This window comes from Limulus polyphemus, unplaced genomic scaffold, assembly GCF_000517525.1.
Source record: "Limulus polyphemus unplaced genomic scaffold, Limulus_polyphemus-2.1.2 Scaffold210, whole genome shotgun sequence".
Lineage (NCBI taxonomy): Eukaryota > Metazoa > Arthropoda > Merostomata > Xiphosura > Limulidae > Limulus > Limulus polyphemus.
In genome coordinates this window covers 784,669-805,623 of record NW_013665820.1, presented here as the reverse complement: position 1 = coordinate 805,623, position 20,955 = coordinate 784,669, and the positions used below count along the sequence as shown (strand labels likewise).

Sequence of the window (20,955 nt, the reverse complement as noted above, 5' to 3'; positions counted from 1 at the left end):
ACGGCTAGCACAGATAGCCCTTGTGTAGCTTTGCACAAAATTTAAAACTAACTCACTAACTTTAGTGACTGTTAGCTTGTAGTACTTTTAATGTATCCAACTGTTTTGTCCTAAAATTTTCACAAAACAATATATGCTAATATTAAAGAAAAACAATTATGGGTACAGCTATATTGTTTAGAGATGTTAATTGCATATAAAGAGCATGTTATTGCATCTGTGATGTATAACCTACTGTTAATATAAAATAAATTACTTGGAATATTTCATGAATTAATTGTGCTGTTATTGAGGTATGATTAGCGTAGGTAATCAAAAAGGAATTGGACTAGTTCTCTAATTGGTATTTTTTATTAAGTATGTCTTTAGATAAATGCACTGTCTAGTTACTTTATTAATGTCCCTCTTAATGTTGATTGGACCACCTTTTGCAGCAAGACTTACCAGGACATGGCATGGCAAAGACTACAAGATGCTGAAGGGTAACCATGATATAAATACATCTCTACATTTGCAGGGCTCAAGCAGTCAACTGATAAATCTCATAATCAGTCTATATTATTACATATACAAAAACGTTTGATTTCAAAAGATATGTCTTAAGAGGGTCCTAATGTAATGGTCATGTATTCCATTTTATAAAATGTGATCTTGTGATGTTCTTGGCTTACATTTTCAGAAGAAGTAAGTTAAACATCACAATCACATAAATAGCATTATACATTTGGTAAAGCAGTCCTAAACTTTTGTTGGAACATTTCTGTGTATAAAAAGAGTTAATATTTTTCTTTGTATTCAGATTGATCAGAAGTAGTTTTATCATTGTCCTTCTATGTTATTTTTTACTGGTTGTACAAAATTTTTAGATACTATTTACAAGGCCATGAGATTATTTTTACACTGTTTTCTACCTTTTTTTTTGGCAGGGTGAGGAAGTGGATGAAGATGAAATTTTTACAATTACTTCTGCCCTTAAAAAAGTTTCTATTTTCTACAGGTAAAAACTGCTTTATTCAGAAATGATTGTTTTTGGTACTGTTAAATTTTGAACTCCTCAAACAAGCCTGTGGGAAAAATATTTAATTGGAAAGTAAAGTTTTATGAACTGTCTATTGTTTGTTTTAAAATATTACCACACAGTCATTGTGACTAACCTTTTATCATTTTTTTCACATTGTTTACACTGTATGACTGCTGATACTTTGTACATGTATTCGTGAAATTGTCTTTCTTCCCTGCACTGTTTATGATAGCTTCTTATTTAGTTATGAAATAATGCATAAAATTGTGTAATAAGAAACTACCAGAAAAGTGTGTATTTTATTACTTTTCAATAAACCTGAGTAATAGGAGCATGTTTCCATTTACTCAAGACAATGTCAGTAACAATTTAATATTTTACAAAATAGTAATTGTTACATTGGTCTTATAAAAGTCTTGGAAAAATAAAATTTCTTTTAGAAACCCTGTTTTATATTATATTAAGTCTTTTGTAGCTTTCATAGACAGGGGGGAACATTGAGCCAAGGGAAGGTGATGACAGCCAATTCTTTCTGATTTCTGTGGACAGTGGTGAAAGCCCAAAAAAATCTGTTATTTTCAGTTGTCACAACTTAGGACCATGGGGAATCTGGGAAGGGGTTTATGACTTCTGGGTGAAGGGTGCCCTTCAGGAGGATAAAGATCTTCCAGAACAAGTAAGTTAACTACTCTTTTGATTTTGTTTCTGGTTACCATATTTGATTAATTCAAACTTTAGAAATTTAACTTGCTTGTTACTCTTAAGTTTTTATTAAATCAGAAACCTAAAAACGTTTAGCAGCTCATATTCAGCTAGAAGGCAAAGTTATATGTTAGAGTCTGACTTGAAAAGTATGCTAGATTAGCAATTTTTTTTTCGTCAGATTATACTCAATTATGTGCTACAGCTTTCATGTGATTTGAAGTGTTAAATTTTTAGCCAGTATTGAATTTCTTTTTTTCATAAATGAGAGACAATAGAATAGCATACTTATAAAAATTTTTGAGATAAATAATAATGATTGCAATTTCTAAAGTTTTAAAATAAGCACATTAATGTTTCAGAATTTATACCATATTTTTACTTCCGGAATATCTTGTAGAATGATTTATCTAAAGTGTTTCATGTTTATTCTTTTACTGATTTCCTTTTTTTTTTTCCCTTGTTATCCAGCTGATGATCTGTGCTGATTTTAGATATATTGTTTGTTCCTTCTTACTTTATTGGATTTTCCTAACATGTAATTTTCACCCCAATCCTAAATTTTTGAGATTTGTATATTTATTTTTCTATTTAACCTTAATATTTCAATTGTTTGATTTTTATTATACTGCCTCAGAAACCTTGGGCAAAGCCAAATTAATTGATTATGCAAACCTTTTTTGTAAATGAACTTAAGTTTTTTATTTGTTTTGAGTGCAAAGTTAATGCAATGTACCTTAGTGAATTGTTTGTGGTACAACATCTCTTTTAGTCAGTTTGTATAAAAATCAAGTTTCTACCATCTAAATTTTTGTTTTATAAAAGTAGTCTTTGCCTTAAGTTTTATATCTTTAACTCTTTTTTTCTTACCTTAGTATACCCACGTGTCATTGATGAGCACACCATTTATATGTAATTTGTGCTTGTTTGAATGTTTATTCTAGATACAAATATACAGATTAAAATGATCATGAAAATTTAGTCCATAGAATTTTCATCCAAACTAAGATCAGTCTAAGTCTGTATGTTAAAGCTTTCTACGTGGTACCATCACTTTAACAAATCACTGTATTTTCTGCTAGCCAGTGAGCTATACAAAGTTGTCGTGTATTTAAGTTATTTCTTAGGTGGTTGAAACAGAACTACCAAAAACAAAATCCAAGAAAGTGTGTATGATAGAAGTTTGGCAATAAATAATATTTGACTCACAGTGTCTGAATGTGGGTGTTAAATCTGCTATGTAGTAGTTTATCTCTGTTGTCTGTGATGAAAGTTTTGAAACTTTGTGATTTCTTATTACTGCAAAACTTTCAGGGATTTGTTTATGCTATAGAGGGATCCTGAAGCCCCTTACTTTATTTGTTTTCCCCTTTTTTACAAGTTTGACAGCCATTATACTTTTCACTCTTGCTACTGCCTTGGTTCCTACTTCCAAAATTCTTATCACCATGAAACTTTGAGGGGTTCTTGGGTATAACAGATCTCCAGGTTGCCTAAAAGTACAAGTTAGATAATATAATGAAAATAGTTGAGCTAATATGAAAAATCTGTCCAGTAGGAGTGAATTTCTAGTAAACTATGCCAATACTCGGTAGTCCTGCATACTTTCCTCTTGAAACCAACAAATAAATTGGGCATGTGGGGTTGGGAAATTTTTTATTGACATTAAAGGTTATTCACAATTAGTCTGATTTTGAAAATAAAGTTATTTTTTAGTCACCTAATGAGAAATAATTATTAATGTAGAGTTATGTGAAACATTCTGCAAAATTCTGAAAGATTAAAAGAAGGTATGATTTTTATTTAGGCTTAATAGGGAGCTATATATTTTTGATTTTGTTAATAATAATATTTAATTTAGAATGTTTGTTTTAAAATATACTTATTTCTTTTTGTGTTTTTTTAATACACTATGCAGCTGCCAGTCTAGCATTAGATGAACGTTGGATAAACTACATGCACACACACACACACACACACACATACAAGAAAAAGTTAAGTAAAACTCAGAATGACCTTTATGTAGTCAGTGAGGATGAGTTTAAGAACTTTACACATGTTCTTTGTCTTTAAGTTACAAATGTGGAAATCATATTTTAAGTAAATTTTGATAAAAGCCTTTGAAATATAATGAACACATTTCTTTCCCATAAGTTTATTTTATGGCAGAGAATGTTATGAAATATTTACTTTTTAGGATTTTGTTCTATTACTAAAACTAAAAGTTGTACAAGGTGAAACAAATGTAGAACCCCATGTGCTCTTTGTCCATTTAGGTGTAAGAGGCCAAATTGGCCTATCTGCTAGACAATGCCAAGCTTACATACATTTTCAGCAGTGATTATTATTTATTACATGTTGTAGTCTAAAAAGTATTTCATTTTTTTATCTAAATGTTTAATGTAAGACTTGACCATAAGGAACAGTAATGGTTATCAACATGAAACTATGAAATCTTTTCTTAATTTTGTAAAGATGAATATCAATGATTGTTTATGTTTTAGATAAATGATAAAAATATCTTCTTAAATAGGGTGTTCGGCATGCCATATCATGTTGTTCTATGGGGGTGATGTGGGAGTTAGCTGCTTTAGATGACACTAGTCCCAAAATGGCTCAGGTGCACAGTTTACAGAGTAAATTACAAGAGTTTATGGAGATGATGCGAGAACTGTTGAATCATCATGATGATGCCTACCAGGAAGAGGTTAAGATATGATCTTATGATCGTTATTCATAGCAGCAAGTTATGCATGTGTAATATATTTCAACAGTGGTTTCTATGAATAAAATTGGATAAAATCTAAAGATAACTGATATTTTGCAACCATAAAACTTGTTTACAAATTTATTTCAAATAAGTATTTTATGGGTTTATCTTGCAGATGGGAAAAGTGGCATTCAATATTACTGCTTTTTTTTGTTGTTGTTGTAAAACTTAGCATACTTTATTAAAGATATTATATGATAATGTCTCCTTTATCACAATATACTTGAGAAAAACAACTTTGTTCTTATTTGAAGCTTTCCTATTGCATTAAATTGAAAAAACAAAATTGGCTTGACTGGACAGTGGCACTGTGAACTTGTGTGCCAAACTTACTGGTCTATATAGCATGCTTATTTAAGGGACTTGAATATAAAGAGCAGTGGTGTGTTTTGTATAATTCTGATAAAGTATTAGTATAAAATTGAACTTGCTTATTAAAATTTTATTCAAGTTTCTTACTGTCAAAAATAAGGTCCCCCACCCATCATAAAAGCTTTGTGTAGAGCTTTTGATGTTCCTGTGTTCTAGTGTCTATTAAAAGTATTGTTTAATGAGTGAATATAATGTTTACAAGCTGTTTAAATGGGTAAACCTGGTGGAAACTGTATGTATCTGTACAAACATTCACACACTGTACCTACACATCTACATTCTCATACAAATCGGCATTGTAAAACTACCTTGAATAACAAAATACTCTTATGAAAACACTATCAAAGATGAATCTGTTGGACATTCATGAGAAATCTTAAATTTGCTCTTAATCTCTCAACTTTTAAGTATAATTCTCAAGATTAGAATACCAAAGAGATATCAAAAGACTTTACTGTGAGCTTCTAAGATGTATATTTTCTGTATCTTTTCATATTAGAGTTGGAAAGGATATCAAGTAGAATTTGGTTTAAATGTTTTCCATAGTGTTTGTATTCTGGTGAAACACGGTGGAAGAGTTTGTTACTTCACTTGAAATAAATCACATTTTGACTTGGTTTCAGGCTTTCATCACTATCTGTGATCTGCTGATTATTTTTTCTAAGCAATTGGCTGAAACCTCAGAACATGCTATGGGTTCATTAGTCTATAAACCAGATAAGACTCTCCAGCTTCAGCTTGGAGCCTTTGTACAAGACAAAGTTTTTATAGAAGATGATGATGGTAAGTGTGAGTATGGGTAATAGTTAAGAAAGATTCTAATGTTGATATATGTTTATTTGTAAGGGTTGCAAGGGAAACTGAAATAAGTTTACACTACACATACTTAGAAATGTTTGTGATGTATAAGAGGCTTCTTGTATGTTTAAATAGTATATTGATGTTAGGCTTTAAGTAATTAGTATTTTTGAAATTTCATTGTGTGGTTTTTCAAGTTTTGTACTTAATAAGAATTTTGATGATAAGTTTTAGAGTATAATTACTCTACATTTATTCATCAAATGTGTGATAAGAAACTTGCATTTTGATAAGCGCCTGAAAAAAATAAGTGATTTACTGCACATGTCTTACAAAAACGTTTGGTTATGTAATGCTTTTCGCAAAGGTTTGGTGAATGCTTTTCATCAAGTTTAGCTTTTGAACACATGTTCTTAACAGCTGTACAGTTTGTTTCCAACAGCTAAACCTGATGAAGGTAACATGTATGCCCAGTAAATCATTTTTTTGTTTCTTGCTTAATGATAGTAGTTAATAATGAGGTAAAGTTATAAAATTATGTTAATAGTATAGTTATTGTTTTTATTACAGGAGTCATTTTGATGTATCTTATGAAGTTGTTGGGCTGTTTTTACATCATTATTTGGTGTACATCATGAGGTTTAATATATTATTCTCATGTTTTCTTTTGGTTTCAAAATTAGTTAACACCATTTTTATATATTCCAGATGAGAAGGATGAACACAGTAAAATTGAAGAACTACACAAGAGGAGAAATTTCTTGGCCTCATTTTGCAAGCTAATTGTTTATAATGTCATCAGTATCAAACAAGCAGCTGATATTTTCAAACATTATGTCAGAGTAAGTAGTTGTTGGCTAATTTGTGAAAGAGTAGCCAGTTTTACAGAAAGTTTTTACACTGTGCTGAAAGCTTTATCACATCAACAGTTTACATCAACTTAAAAAATTTGCAAGTTTTTGTTGTTTTTCTTTCTTTTTAATAACAGTATTTGCTCACATTGATATTTTAATATTTGTGTTAATTTCATACTTATGTAAACAGTCTTAAAACAATTTTTGCTGTATATATTTTGTTTCATAAATATTTGTGTTCCTCAAAACTGTCAGTTAAATATTTACTTACATGGCTTTCTGTTTGCATTAACCACTGACTTACTGATGGAATTAACCATTGAATTACTGATATGGATCCCATTGGCTCTTGAAAAACATTTTTTAAATTATATATTCACCATTTTACTTGCAAAGCCATGAAGTTTTTGGTTATCGGGTCTGTAATAACATGAGAATTGTATATAAAATTATATTTTTAAACTATATCAATATTATGCAGTGAATTCCACTAATTATTGCTTGTCTTTTTCCTCTTTCTATTCTGCAGATAAAATGAGGGAATTCACCCAGCATTTCTTTGCCTGTTTTCTATTTTTTATTTCTATATATATATATATATATATATATATATATATGTATGTATGTGTGTGTGTGTGTGTGTGTTTGTGAGTGAATATGTGTGTGTGTATATATAACAAGTTGGTAGTTTGACTGTTAACAGTAATGTTAATCAACTGTGATTAAGAAATAATGTTTTTTTCAGTTAATTTTTAAATAGCAAGAAATATGAATTTTTCTTTCAGTTTTATAATGATTATGGAGACATCATTAAAGCTACGCTTGGGAAAGCAAGGGAGATAAATAAGGTAAACTGTGCCCGAACTATGGCTTTGTCTCTCACCACCTTATTCAGAGAGCTGCAAACTGAGCAGAATACAGGATTAATAAACCGAAACGATGACAACTTCTGTGCCATTAGGGTAAGAGGCAGTTTCTATAACATGAATTTTAACAATTGTGTTTTCAGTGATGAGAGGAGCGAAACACGTGCTATGTGCTCCAGATAAGATGCATATCCATATAAATGCATTTTTTTATGTAAAAAAAAATGCATTAGAAATAAAACTTTTGCATACATGATGCATATAGTATTCACCAGTGTATATGTTATTCATGTATATGTGCATATTTGCCAGTTGGAAAGAAAATATATATGCTGTATCAGTAATAATGCAAAGCATGATAGGTCATTCTCACTGACAAGTTATATGACAATTACCTGTAGTTCAAGTTTACTGTAGAACTGAAAATTATATTACTCTACTTTTGGCAGGTGATGTCAATAAAGTGCATACTGTATTGAATTTGTGCTGTAATTGCCTCTGGTGGTTCTAAATAGGAAGTTCATACAGAATTAAGAATATAAAGTGCCTAGTAAACATGGCAAAACGGCACCAAAATTTCAGCTGTTGGGTGACAAGATAGCTCATTGAAACCTGAAAACATGAATTTTTTTTGGCATTAACTTTGTATTTTAGTATTGTAGTTTATTTCAAGGAGTAAATCGAAAGCTTATCTGGAGCACTGGTCTGTACTTACATTTTCATAATGTCATATCACATTGTGAAATGTAAATTTGAGACTATTTCATACTAAAACATTCATTCTGTGCTATTCTAGCAAACAGAAAGAAGTTCAAATAAACTTCTATATTTTTTCTAACTTCATATCAAAAATAAATACTTTATTATGCAGCCATGGAAGTGTAAGATTGAATTTCTAAAAATTATTAGTTTACATGTAATTATGAATGTTCTGGAAAATAAAACATTCATAATTATATGCAAACTAATAATTAAAGGGGAATTATAACCTAAAAGCAGTTAATAATAAGTCAAGAGAATACTGTAAGTACTTTTGTAGCATGCACATAAGCATTGATCTCATAATATCTGTTTTAGAAATATTTTACTACTTAAAGTATGAAAAAATTGAATTTTGTTATTGCTGTAGTAGTGCCTACAATTCAATAATAGCACATAGGTATATTTGAACTGGAAATATTGTTCATGCACATTATCAATATTTATTCCTGCTCTGTTTTTGTTTTCAGATTGTTATATTTCTGTTTAAAATCTGTCTTTAAAACTTAAGTTTCAGCTTCAAAATGTGAATGTTAGGTTGAATACCAAAATTGCATCATTTTGGTCAGAAGAAGAAGATATAAACTTAATGCAAGATCCTGATCTTGAACCAAAGGAACATTGGATACTACCTGGTGTCATTACATTAGTGAAAAATCTACATAACCAGTGACTTGTGTGGTAAATTAATTAGTTACATGATATTTCTGATGAAATATGTGCAGGTGCATTTTCATTACACAACATCAATCTGTTTCTTAGTCTTGTGCATTCATCCACATACACAGATGGTTCTCAGAATCTTTTTCCAACCGCTTGTGCATGCATACACGCTATTGCACTCCATGATCAAACATGTGGATCAGTCTACTTTCATCCCATCTCTGCTCCTACTAGTAACACTGCTGAGCAGCTAGGAACAGTTCCATCAGTCTCAATGTGCAAGAACCTTATTCAGTCCTACATTCACTGTCTGCAATCCCAACCATCTGAATGGAACCTGCTCCTTCATTCTTAGGCAGGGTCCAAGAAGGTCAGTAGAACTACTAAAGAGAAGGGTAGATGTAAGTCAAAACCTAGATCTCCTCAACAGTTAGGGTGAAAATGGTCATGCTGATTCAGTGAAACTGTCAAGGTTTTCATGCTAGTTTAGAAGACCTCATGGCCTTGATTTATTTTCATCATTCTGTGTGTGTGTGTGTTTACAGGAGAATGTTTATGAAAGTTTCAGCAATGTCAACATTTGACACTATTCATTATTCAGAAAGTACAGGCTCTGTAATATGGGGGTGCATAGGGGTGTAGAACTGCAGGTTTATTAGCATACTTTCTTTATGAATATACCACTTACTAAACCTTCAGAGGCCATTGCCATCCATGTCTCCATTAGTCATACCTTCAAAGTATGTTCTCTTTACTGTCACATGAAGAAATCTGTTGAGTAGATCTTGATGATCTTAACAAGCAGATGTCCTCTCCTTTATTATTGAGGAGACTTAAATGGACATATTCTGCTCTGGAGTGGTGGAGATATTGATGGTAGGGGTTGATCTGTGGAGTATATACTCTCGGGTCATAACCTTTCTCTCTCTTAAATAGTAGGGAATATATCAATTTCTGATACAGTGCATTACCTCCTTTCACATAAGTAGATATTCTCATTCAGTGCTGCCTTCTATATGCAAAACGTTTTTCACATGCCACAAGCCTTGAGCTCCCACGTATCCTATGTTCAACATGGTTCAACTGCATCTCACATATAAATCATCATGCAACAACCATCCACTAATAGGAGTTTGACACACCCTCCTGACGCATGTGACTCCCTCTATTAAATTCTACTGAATTACCACTTCTCGTTTGGCAGTGCTTGTGTCAAGTCTTTTTTTATTGTGCTTTTCAATCATGTTTTTTCTTTAAACTTAGTGCTTTTTTTTGTTTTTGCCATTCATTCTGAAGTGAAATTGTTCTTTTCAGTTTTAAAACAGTTTGCAAATTTAAAGAGAACGTATTTTTTCCCAGCTTAATTTCTATAATCTAACACTTTTGTCTTTGATCAATCATTGTGAGCAATGAATTCCGAAGTTCAAGTTACAACTTCGGAGGTAACACCGTCTACCAACACTTTTACACAGGCTGTAGGTGGGGGTAACTGGGCTATGGAATTATCAGCTCTTCTGCCTTGAGATTGATCATTATATGACTCAATCTGCTTCTTCTGATGTTGCCAAATGATAAATATGTATTTTTTCAGTTAAATACCTTGCAATTAAATAATTAAGAGGCATATATATGTTTTTACTTTTTTGTGGCGACCCAAGGTCCTGTTTTGGTACGTACCTTTGTGAGACCTTCTGGTGTATCTTTTTAACAAGGGGCCTCCAAGCTTTATATAGCTTAGGGCCTTACCAAGTCGAAATCCTGCACTGATGCCAAACCTGTTTGAACTGACAAGGAATTTGACAGCCTTCTTCCTCCACCTGATTTTGCCATGTCTTCCTATGCTCTTACTGCAAAAGTAGCTAGGTCTAATATGGCTTTTTTAGATGTGATTTTTCTTGTTTGTTTTGTTTTATCCATTTCCTCAATTTCTTATGATTCCTTTCCTTCTTTGTTACATGATACCCTCTCCTCTCAGTATTTTGTGTTCCCCCCTTCCCCTGGTATTAGGGTTTGTGCACAGCTTTTTGTCTCTGAGTTGGTTGAGGGTTCTAGCACATTTGTCTTCTTTGGCTCTTTCCTTGCACACATGGTTTCTCTGTTGTTGGGATTTTCTTGGGAAGATTGTTGTATTGTTCCAAGTTCTTTTACCACATACTTATCTCTGGGACTTATGTACGGGGCCCCCCTTTCTCCAGTGGTCTGTTTTCAGAAATATTTCTGAGACTTTGGAATCATATGTGGAATCAAGGAGACAGAAATTGAACCTTTCATCTTTGGTAGATCATTTAACTCATCCTGAGCCTAGACAAGCCCATATCACTTTTTCCTGTCCTACTCCTTATCAGTTTCTACCTGTTCCTCCTCTCGTCATATTAATCTATGCTGATGGACACATTGACATTGACAACAGTACTGACAACTACCCAGTGGGGGCTCGATTGACTGATTTTTTTCCCCTATGATGAGTTTTTACCACAGATCAATATGTTATTCAGGTATTATCTGAGGGACTTGTCGTCCACTTCTTTCTCCTCCTCTATTGTCTCCAGTACCCATATCCTTTCTGTTGCCTCAGGATCCTACCTCCTACCACCAGTCAATGTCTGTCTCCCAGAAAGCCATCGAACCTGTAACTCATCCTTCTCCAGGTTTTTTATTCCAGGCTGTTTGTGGTTCCCAAGAAAATCAGGGACTGGCAGCCTGTAATCGATTTACAGACCTCAATCACTTTTTGGTTCTGCTCCGATTTACCATGGAATCTTTTCTGATCCTCGGGTGAGCTTTTTCTCCAGTTTTATGGATGACCAAAGTACATATTGAGAATGATTATCTGCGTATTCCAATATCTTATCTGTCAAGGTTCTATCTTTGGTTTGTTCATCACGGAATAGTTTATCAATTTTGCACCCTGCCCTTTGGGCTTGCTTCAGCCCCATGTGTCTTTTAGTCAAGTGTTCAACTCTTTTGCCTGACATATGCATGCTTGGGGTTGCACTTACAAAGCTGTGCTTTTGATAGCACACAGTGGCAGATTAGACATTACGAATTACACTGCCAAGAAAAAGCACAAGGGCTATTTTGAAATCAGAGGTAAGGGCTGGGCTGTCTCGGTTTTTGGGGTTTGGAAATCTGTTCACCTTATTGGTTACCAAAAGTGAGGTATGTTAAGTGGCATCTCCAAACTGCATTCAATAAATTGTTTGATTGTGTATGAGAGAGACACTACAAACAGTTTCCAATCTATGCCATTAAAAAGTGTGTGCATTCTGCCACCAACAGTGATTGTACCTTGATCCAAAGCTCATCTGTGGTGGTTCAGACAAAGTTGTTAAGATTCCTCATTAACAATAAGCAGACTTTATTCCACTCATAAAGCAGCTTGAAGTCGTGAACAAGGGCACTGAACATCGTCTTTTTCGTCTCTTTTGGGAGTTTTTTCTGCTCAAAATCTATCATGCCCTCATTTAGTCTAAACTGGAACTGGATCTTTGGTCTATGCTTTAGCCAAGGACTGTGTATTGAAGATGTTGGATCCCATGCATCATGAGAGGATTTGGTTCTGCACATGGGCTTTAGGTTTTCTGTAATCCAGTGTTTGTATTTAGAATCTTATGAATCTTCACCTCGGATTTAGGAAATATTTTTGTAGTATGCTGCAAAGCTTTGATCACTGCCACAGCATCCCATCTAGCAGTGTGTTCTCACTTTTTAGTGGCTATGCTTTTTGCTATTAGGCAGCTTGCTGTCCCAACATTTGTCCTTGTGTGCAGGCAAGTTTTAACTGAGGTGGTTGTGACAATAAATGGCATTGCTGAATTCAATGATCAGCCCATTCCATCATGGTTTGTTATTATCCCCATTTTTGATCTTTCTTTGAGTCACCTGAAGAAGTTGGATAATCTTTACTGGAAGTACTGACCTCTTTTTGATGAACACATTTTGAACCATCCTTTTGTTCCTATTTTTAGGGATGGCTCAAAATCATGTAATGATGTGGGCTCAGCTATGACTTACTGCAGCTCTTACTATGAATTACATAGAGGCTCAGAGGTAAACTATATGTACCATCTCTACCAATTTGATAAGTTCTTTGAAGGTTCTCAAATTGCTTATCATCAGTTTCATCCCATTTCTTTTGGATATTCAAAAAGTGCTGGCCTATATCTTAGTATCATCTAACTCCATACACTTCATGGCCACTTCAAAATCCGTGGGAATAAGTTTGCCGAGACTAATTAAATCAGCCTCCTGTGGTGATGTCATCAGTTTGCCTTTTCTTTGGGTGCATTATCAGCCTTTCTTCAAGGCAGAGTGATTTGAGGTAAATAGCTACACAACAGGCTATTCCTGATAAATCTTACTAACACTGATTCACCATCTAATTTGTGTAGTAATTGTAGGAAGAAAATTGTCCTTACAAGGCTCTTCATTCGCCATAGTTTTTTTACACCATAATTTTCTCTTAGAAGGGAATGAATTGCCAATTTTTGTGAGCAGTGTGACACTTCAGTCACAATTGCCCACGTGTTATTTTTACAGCTACAATGAGCAGTGACAACAGACAACTCCATTTCAGACACTTTTGTATTCATGTTGTCATTTTCACATTAAACAGTGTCATTGGTTATGATGACACTTTCCAGTTTGACCATATGTTAAGATTAAAAATATTTATGGCCTACAAAAAATCTTATTTCATTTTTATATTCTTTAAAAAATGAAGACACTTCATATACCTTAATTTTTATTTCTATTAATTCACTTTCTTTGACTGTTATTAACATTAAAAAAAGTTGTATGTACAAATAGCCTTGTTGATCTGAGCTATAAATCCCAAACAATCAAACAATGAGAATAATGTATACTGTGAGATTACTTATTAAAAGTTACCTTTCAGCTGATAGCTAGTTGTTTTTAGGTTATAGCAACATAGATACTAATAACATTTTATATATATTAAAATGTAATTTTATTATGTAGAAAGATATAGCTTCCAATATTTCTCTGTTAAGATGGGAATTTTTTAACCTGTCATTTTCTAGGAATTAGCCAAGAGATTTTCTCTCTCTTTTGGCCTTGATCAATTAAAAAATCGAGAGGCTGTGGCTGCTTTACATCGAGAGGGAATCTTGTTTGCTGTTAGTAACAGCGAAAACCCAGCTGACCCGCTTGGCCCTCCCCCAAACCTACCATTTTTGGAAGTTCTTTGTGAATTTACTAATAAGTTGATGAGACTTGACAAAAAAGTAGTGTAAGTGAATAGATGAATGAACTTTTAAAAAAAAATTCAAAACAATCTATAATGAATGTTGTTTTTTTTGTTGTTGTTGATGTTATTTTATGAATTGGAGCATATTAAAAATTAGTCTTAACTTCTTTTACATATATATCAGATGATATATTTGTCTGAAATTGGAGGGTATATTTTACTTTGTATTTTTCAGTTAAACTTTAAAAGTCAGAGTTTGTTTTATTGAGAGAAATAAAAACAGCTGCTTTGATTTAAAATTGAAGAAAACCTTGTCAAAGTTATGCATTTAGTTTTTGCTTTCCTCTTACTTAGTCTATTACTTCCAAATTTCATATCAGAAGTATGTTTAATAAAAGATAAAATGTCCTGTTTTGTCTGTCAGCTGATGAATTTTGGCATTAAAAAAATAGTCTCCTAGGCAATGCCTTATAGAAGACAAAAGATGGGTCCAAAATGCTATTTTTTAAAATGATTCAAAATTTGTGATAGGCAAATTATAAGGAATGTAAAAAACATCTACAATCACACATTATTTTACTCAGCTATTATACCTAAAAACCTAATTGCTTCATCGGCTTAGGCATTTTACATCACTGAAAGAAATTTTCTTTTTTCTATATAGTAATACCCTGTTTAATACTTAGGAAAGGTTCCTGAGAACAGAGCTCTAAATGAATCAGCTCTAAACAGGGTCATTTTAACACTACATATATGGAGATGTGTAAGTGAAGGCATTGTCTCCTACCTGTGAGTGATGTATAAGTGCTTTATTTAGTTACTGGTAAATTTAATGTATATTACTCACTATAATATCTTCATTGCTGGAAAAAAAAGCAAATTTTTAATGGCCTTCAATCTTGTTTAGTTACAGAGCCATCAAATAGAAAATCAGACCCTTCCTGTCACATCCTCTCTTTCAGGATTTGTCAATATATGTAGTTTATTCTTACGTTTACTACTATATTAGTTATACCCAATAGACAGGCAAGATTTTTGTCTATCAATTGACATAGTATATTTTGTTGTTTTCTGTACAGAAACTTGTAGATCACTTCCTAAGAAAATGTTTTTTTCCCACAGGAATGATTTTGTGTAGATGGATGATATTTTAACGGTTCATATTGCGTCACTAGAAACACCAGAAAAATTGTGATAGTTATGGGATATTGTCTGCTTTTTTCCATTTTGTTTAGTGCAATGTCTGATTTTGCATGTTATTATTTTATGTTCTTTGTTGCATTATTTTATTAAATAAAAATTATTTAGTGCACTACTACTATTAATATGAAAAAGTAGTGTTCAGAGAGTTATGGATTTTCATAATTTTTTTCTCTCTGATATTGATATTGATTTAGGAGGTTTTAGAGATTACACAAATGAAATATGAAAATTACTATAAGTATTTTTAATCATAAAGTGAAAATTACTTTTCACTTAAAGCAGTAAGCACTCCGACTCCATATATTCATGGATAAATTTTAGTAAAAATACTTTATTAAATTTTTTTTATCTACAAAAGACTTGCAACGCTTACTAAAACTATAAAAATTTCATGAAGATACACAAACATATTAAAAGTTTTGTAGTATGGAAACTGGTCACTTTGGGGTTATGAGTTCAGTGTAATCCACCAAGCTTGTAGCAAGAGGGTTAATAATTTATATCGTTTCAAAGTAGTTTCTTTCTTTTTTATTTTGAGTTTGGTATAGAATAGAGATTTCATTCAAAATTGTCTTATGTTTAGGCATATTTCTCAAATTCACCTCTACCCATATTACCGTGGTGCTCCTTGAATCTGATTTCTTTGATTTTAAGTGATAAAAACAAAAGTGCAGTTGAGGAATAAGTTTAAAATGCAAGATATACAATTTGTTGATTTCCTTGTGCACAAACTTGACAATTAAAAAATAGGTGCATGTGTTTTTGTCACTTAGTATTTTTATTGATTTTTGTTAAAATTTGAGAAGTTGAATTATAACCTCATGTTTACAACTTTTGATGAAATCAGCTGTAGCAACTTGAAAGTTTCTAGTATAGGAAAGTAGCAGCTGAGTACAACTGATGTTCAAACTTTATCAACCAAAAACTATATATATCTTTTCTTTTTTTAGACTTGCTTACTTGGACCGTCACATTCAGACTAACATGCCTGGATCACGAGCAGATCATTGGCAACCTCTTCTGTCTTATCGAAACAGTCTTGTGCATGGTGAACAGGAACCACCAATGGCTAGAGCTCCTGGCCGACAGTATCGTGGTAAAAAGCGAAACAGAGATGATGGTAAATGTATTTCATGATACTTCACTTATAGAAAACCAATTTAGTTAATTATAAGTTACCTTAATATATATACTCTATCTCTTAACTGTATATAACAATGTAGCAACCAAAAATAATTCTATATCATTCAATTTTTACTTTGATTTTCAAACTAGTATTTCTTTAAAATGGTCAAAATCTTAGTCATTTTGCTTGTGTGACACCAGGAAGTATCATATTGGCATTATAAAGGTACAGTTACAATAATGTTTTGCAACATCTAACAAGTGTGTGTAAGTGGATGAACCTATATTTAACATAAGTAATATTACAGAGATAAAAACTTTGGACTCTATACAAAGCAGCTACTGAAGTTGGATTTTCTAGATAGAACCACAAAGGCTTGCCAAACAATCAATAGCAAAGAGATGTTTCTGATAAAGACCTTTCCTCCTCCTCTAGTTTTTGCATTCTAAAGTTGAATCTTGAAATTTAGATTTAACAACTTCAGACAGCAGCAGCAAATTGATTTTATTTATTTAGGTATAGACCTAGAAACGTAACACAACTTGGAATTGTAATGTGCATGTTGTAATATGGTCTGAGCATGGGTGTGTTGCTGTATAGGCCTTAACTGAGCTTGAAAACTTGTTTAATAAGGCATGTGTAGTAGTATGTGATATTCTAGACTGTTCTTTTAGATCTTATTTTCATCATTAGCTGGTATTTTTTTTTAAATCTAAACACTGAAAATTTAAAATCTGTCTCTCCTTAACCCTCTGGATATGGGTGGGTTAAAGCGAGCATGATCTTTATACAGAGTTACTTTCAAAGTTTAATCAACTTACTTTATTATCAATGTATTTCAAAAATTTGGCAACAAAATTTAGTTAGTAAATTAAATCTTAATATTAAATACATCTTAATTTCTTAATTTTAAAATGATATATTTCAAGAAAATTTTCATATTCACTTCTTTATATCACGTGACACTTGTTTGCTTCAAATTGCTCAGTTTAGATATTCTTTCCACTCTTGTTTCAGCTTCTGAGTTTTAATACAAATTTAAAAGTTGTAGTTTAGATATTGCTATTGTTAATCTAATTCTATAGCCGTCTATCGTCTTTTATGTACAGAAATATAAACCAGATAGTCAAACCCACATGCCACATCCTCATGTAATGCACTGTCTTTAAAAAAATGTCAGTTATCTCTGTCATTTGCTATTGGATTATTTATATCCAATAGAAAAAGAAGCTTTTAATTTACTGAACTATGTAATAGGTTAGCTCATTCCGATGACAGCATTTAAATTGTTTGGCCTACAGATTCAAAGTTGCAATTGCCAAGTTCTCCTCAACTAAGGAAGGGAAATATTTTAATAAAATCTAGTTAAGTTATAATAATTATAGGACATTGTATTTTCTGTGCATTCTGTGGATTTACCATAACTTAGTCTATACACTCACCAGGTGTTTATAGCTTTGTTACATATGCTTAATAGTTACACAGTTCAAAGAGTAATAAAACAATAACTAAATAAAAAGAATGTGAACTGTTATTAAGCCTGAGGCTCTTTAAAAAAATACTTTGAAATTTTCTGTTACAATCATGATTAAAAGATTGGTCAAAATGACTGAGCCTATGTATGGAAAGTTAAATAGAATCCTGAAAAGTCCCTAAATGCTAATGTTTTTTTCAAACATTACAATTTGGATTAATATAGTTAAAATATCCAGGAAAATGTACACCATTTTAACATGATATTGCTTGCAGGTAATATTTTTATTTTTGAAGTTAATTCACTATTTTATCAAGTTGTTTTTTATCTTGCATATCTATTTGTCTTAAAGATCAAAGCAAAGGAACTGAAGCACTTCAGAAGATTGAGGTCACTTTTGTAAAGGTTTAAAAATTATCTTTAATCCACACTTAATGATTGAAACAATTTCTTTTCTGGTTGACATATGATAACATATTCTGATTTTCACTCGTAAGTTCTTAGAATTACAATATAGTTTTCTCCTATTGATGTGATTATTTGACATGCTCCAAGAACAAAAGACTAGCTTGCTGGAATTGTCAATTCTTCTGAATGATAAAATTACTTAAAATAAAAATGATAAATACTTGATGTTAAATACAAAATAAGTAACATTGTGATATTAGCCATTACCCTAAAAATCTGATTAGTTAATCATTTAAGTTAATTGTAATTATGAAGTTTACTTAATCTAGGACACTGTTATGTCTGTTGTGTACCAGTTGGCCTGATAAGCCCTGTTATTTCGAGAATGACCTAGTCAGTAGTGGATATGGTAGGTGTATTGTGGTTGAGATATTATAACATATTCTGCTTTACTTTCATTCATAAAGTCTGTCCATAAAACATCTACTATAGAAGCCTGTTCTTTATACCTTATATAAGTGTATTTCATTCACTAAGGTATAACGAACAAAACTACTATACATGATTGTGCTTTGTACCTTGTATAGGTGTTACATTTACTTTGATATAACAATCACAATACAAAATAGTTTTTTGCACCATAAATAGGCTTGTTTCTGTTTGGGCTATTTCTGTTAATAATCTTTTAATATTCTGTATAAAAGTAAATTTTTCACTTGGTGATAATCATAAAATTTGTCCCATTACTGGAAATCTTGCCAAAAGAATTATCTTGAAATAAATAAAATATTTATATATTATAGAAATAAACTGTTGTGTTATTGTTAAGTATAGGGTATTGGTCCTATACTTGTTGTTCATAAAACACCTTTTTTTATTATTAAATCTTATTTCCTAAAGTAATGCTAATGTTTTCAACTCTAAATTGTTTGCTTTGAATGATTTGTTCAAAAAAGTTTGTGTCTACTTAACACATTACTTGTACATCAGTAATATCTTTTGTACTTCACAATTATTTATTGTTAGAATAAAAAAACATCTATCTACTTTGATGCCCCAATGTCTGTTTATTTAAACCCTGTTTTGTGTTGCTTTTCAGAAGATAAACTAGAACCAAATATCTTTCTGTTCAAACTTTTGTTTTCTTTGGTTGATAATTAGAAGAGAATAGGTGTTTAAATCCTGCTTTGTTTGTTGTTGTTTTTTTTCTTTGTATAATAAACCGGGATTAGAAGTGAATAACTGCTTACTCCTTGTTTTTTATTGTTTTCAGAAAAGAATATAATTGTTTTTGCCCCCCTTTTAAAGAAAGTTAAACTTGAAGCAAATAATTGTATTTAAACTTTTTTCTTTTTTTACAAAAAAAGATAAACCAGCAGAAGAAGAGAATAATCCAGACCAAGACTCTGAGAGAGGATCTGAGTCAGACTTCAGACAGATCCATTGATAGAGTTTGAATTAGTGGATTAAGTGAAGTATTTCTTCTGAAACATCAAAATCAAATTTTTTTCTTACATTGCCCATCTATATAACTTTATCTTCTGAATTGGAAGTTGTTGTTCTTTTAATAGATTACTACTGAAGTATGGTAAGAGTAAAATGTCCTAAAGATTCTGGTACACTTGACTTTTTTTTTCATACATATATAGAGTCCTTCAATCTTGGTAGTAATATAATTTGTCATCAATCACATTTTATCTAAATTATTGTTCTAGTCAACAGCTAAAGTGCTTATCATTGTTACTGGATGCTTATGCATATTTATCACTAAATTATCTCTTGATTGTAAATAATTCAATATGTTTATATAAAATGCTTTATTTCTTAATGTTTGTATTTATAAAGTTTATGTATGAATGTGAATTTTTCATTTATATTTTGAAAGTTGTCAAAATAAAGTGAATTATTTCATATTTGAGGAGTTTTATATGTAAATAACTTCCTGTAATTATTATACATTTATGTTTGTCATGTGCCCTTATTAATGCTATAGGTTATTCTTGTGTAAAAAAAATAGTATCTGCATGCATTTACATTACAAGATTGAATAAATGTTGTTTGGGGAGTTTCAGCAATTAGCTAGGAAATTAGGGAAAAAAAATTCTCTTCTGTATCACCTGAATTATTTGTAAAGTACATTTTATGCGAGACACCATAAATCCATTTACAGCAATCAGTAATGACTCCTCTGTTTGCAGTTTTCATAGTACAATCCTTTAGCAGCATTTTTATATACAAATACATTACTTACTATATGAAAAATTTATGAACTTTTAACCAAACTTACTAGTAAATACAATAGTAGTTTGTTTATTACATATATATAAATCTTAAGTCATGGTTCAGTCAGGCTATTTATACACAAACTTCTCACTTGTGTCCTGAATGTATAAAACACTCTGACACATTTTGTAATGTAATCTAGAAAATACTAAAGAATTCCAAAGAACGAATCTTCATTCTGGTATGAAAACTAAAATTGTTGTAGTTTAAAGGCCAATACTATAATCATCATAGAGGCTGAAACTTGATCTTATTTGAAACCAGTAAAGTACAAAAGGTTAATCCATACCATATAAGAATTATATCTGTGAGGTATTAAAGTTTTGGCATGGCATCATAATGTGATCCATGGTGCTACGAAACATATGCTTAGCACCTACATATTTGGTTCACAGCAAATTCCCCACAAATTTACAGTGTAATGCTGTCAGTAGACTTTTAGCTAGA

General features: G+C 31.6%; 1 protein-coding gene across 5 annotated transcripts in view; it reads left to right on the top strand.

The window, feature by feature from the left end:
• The window catches only part of LOC106478423 (cohesin subunit SA-1-like), a 53,212-nt gene extending 33,167 nt beyond the window's left edge, over positions 1-20,045 (top strand). For 4 of the 5 annotated variants that reach the window (XM_022382022.1, XM_013938965.2, XM_022382020.1 and 1 more), the window contains 9 exons: positions 927-997; positions 1,604-1,697; positions 4,257-4,430; positions 5,489-5,648; positions 6,372-6,505; positions 7,303-7,479; positions 13,848-14,056; positions 16,168-16,337; positions 19,593-20,045. In XM_022382022.1, coding sequence (XP_022237730.1) covers positions 927-997; positions 1,604-1,697; positions 4,257-4,430; positions 5,489-5,648; positions 6,372-6,505; positions 7,303-7,479; positions 13,848-14,056; positions 16,168-16,337; positions 19,593-19,672 — 1,269 coding nt within the window. In that variant the 3' untranslated portion in view covers positions 19,673-20,045. Of the gene's footprint in view, positions 1-926; positions 998-1,603; positions 1,698-4,256; positions 4,431-5,488; positions 5,649-6,371; positions 6,506-7,302; positions 7,480-13,847; positions 14,057-16,167; positions 16,338-19,592 lie in introns of those variants that run through there. The other variant, XM_022382023.1, reaches the window with a different exon arrangement.
• Positions 20,046-20,955: the final 910 nt, after the last annotated feature.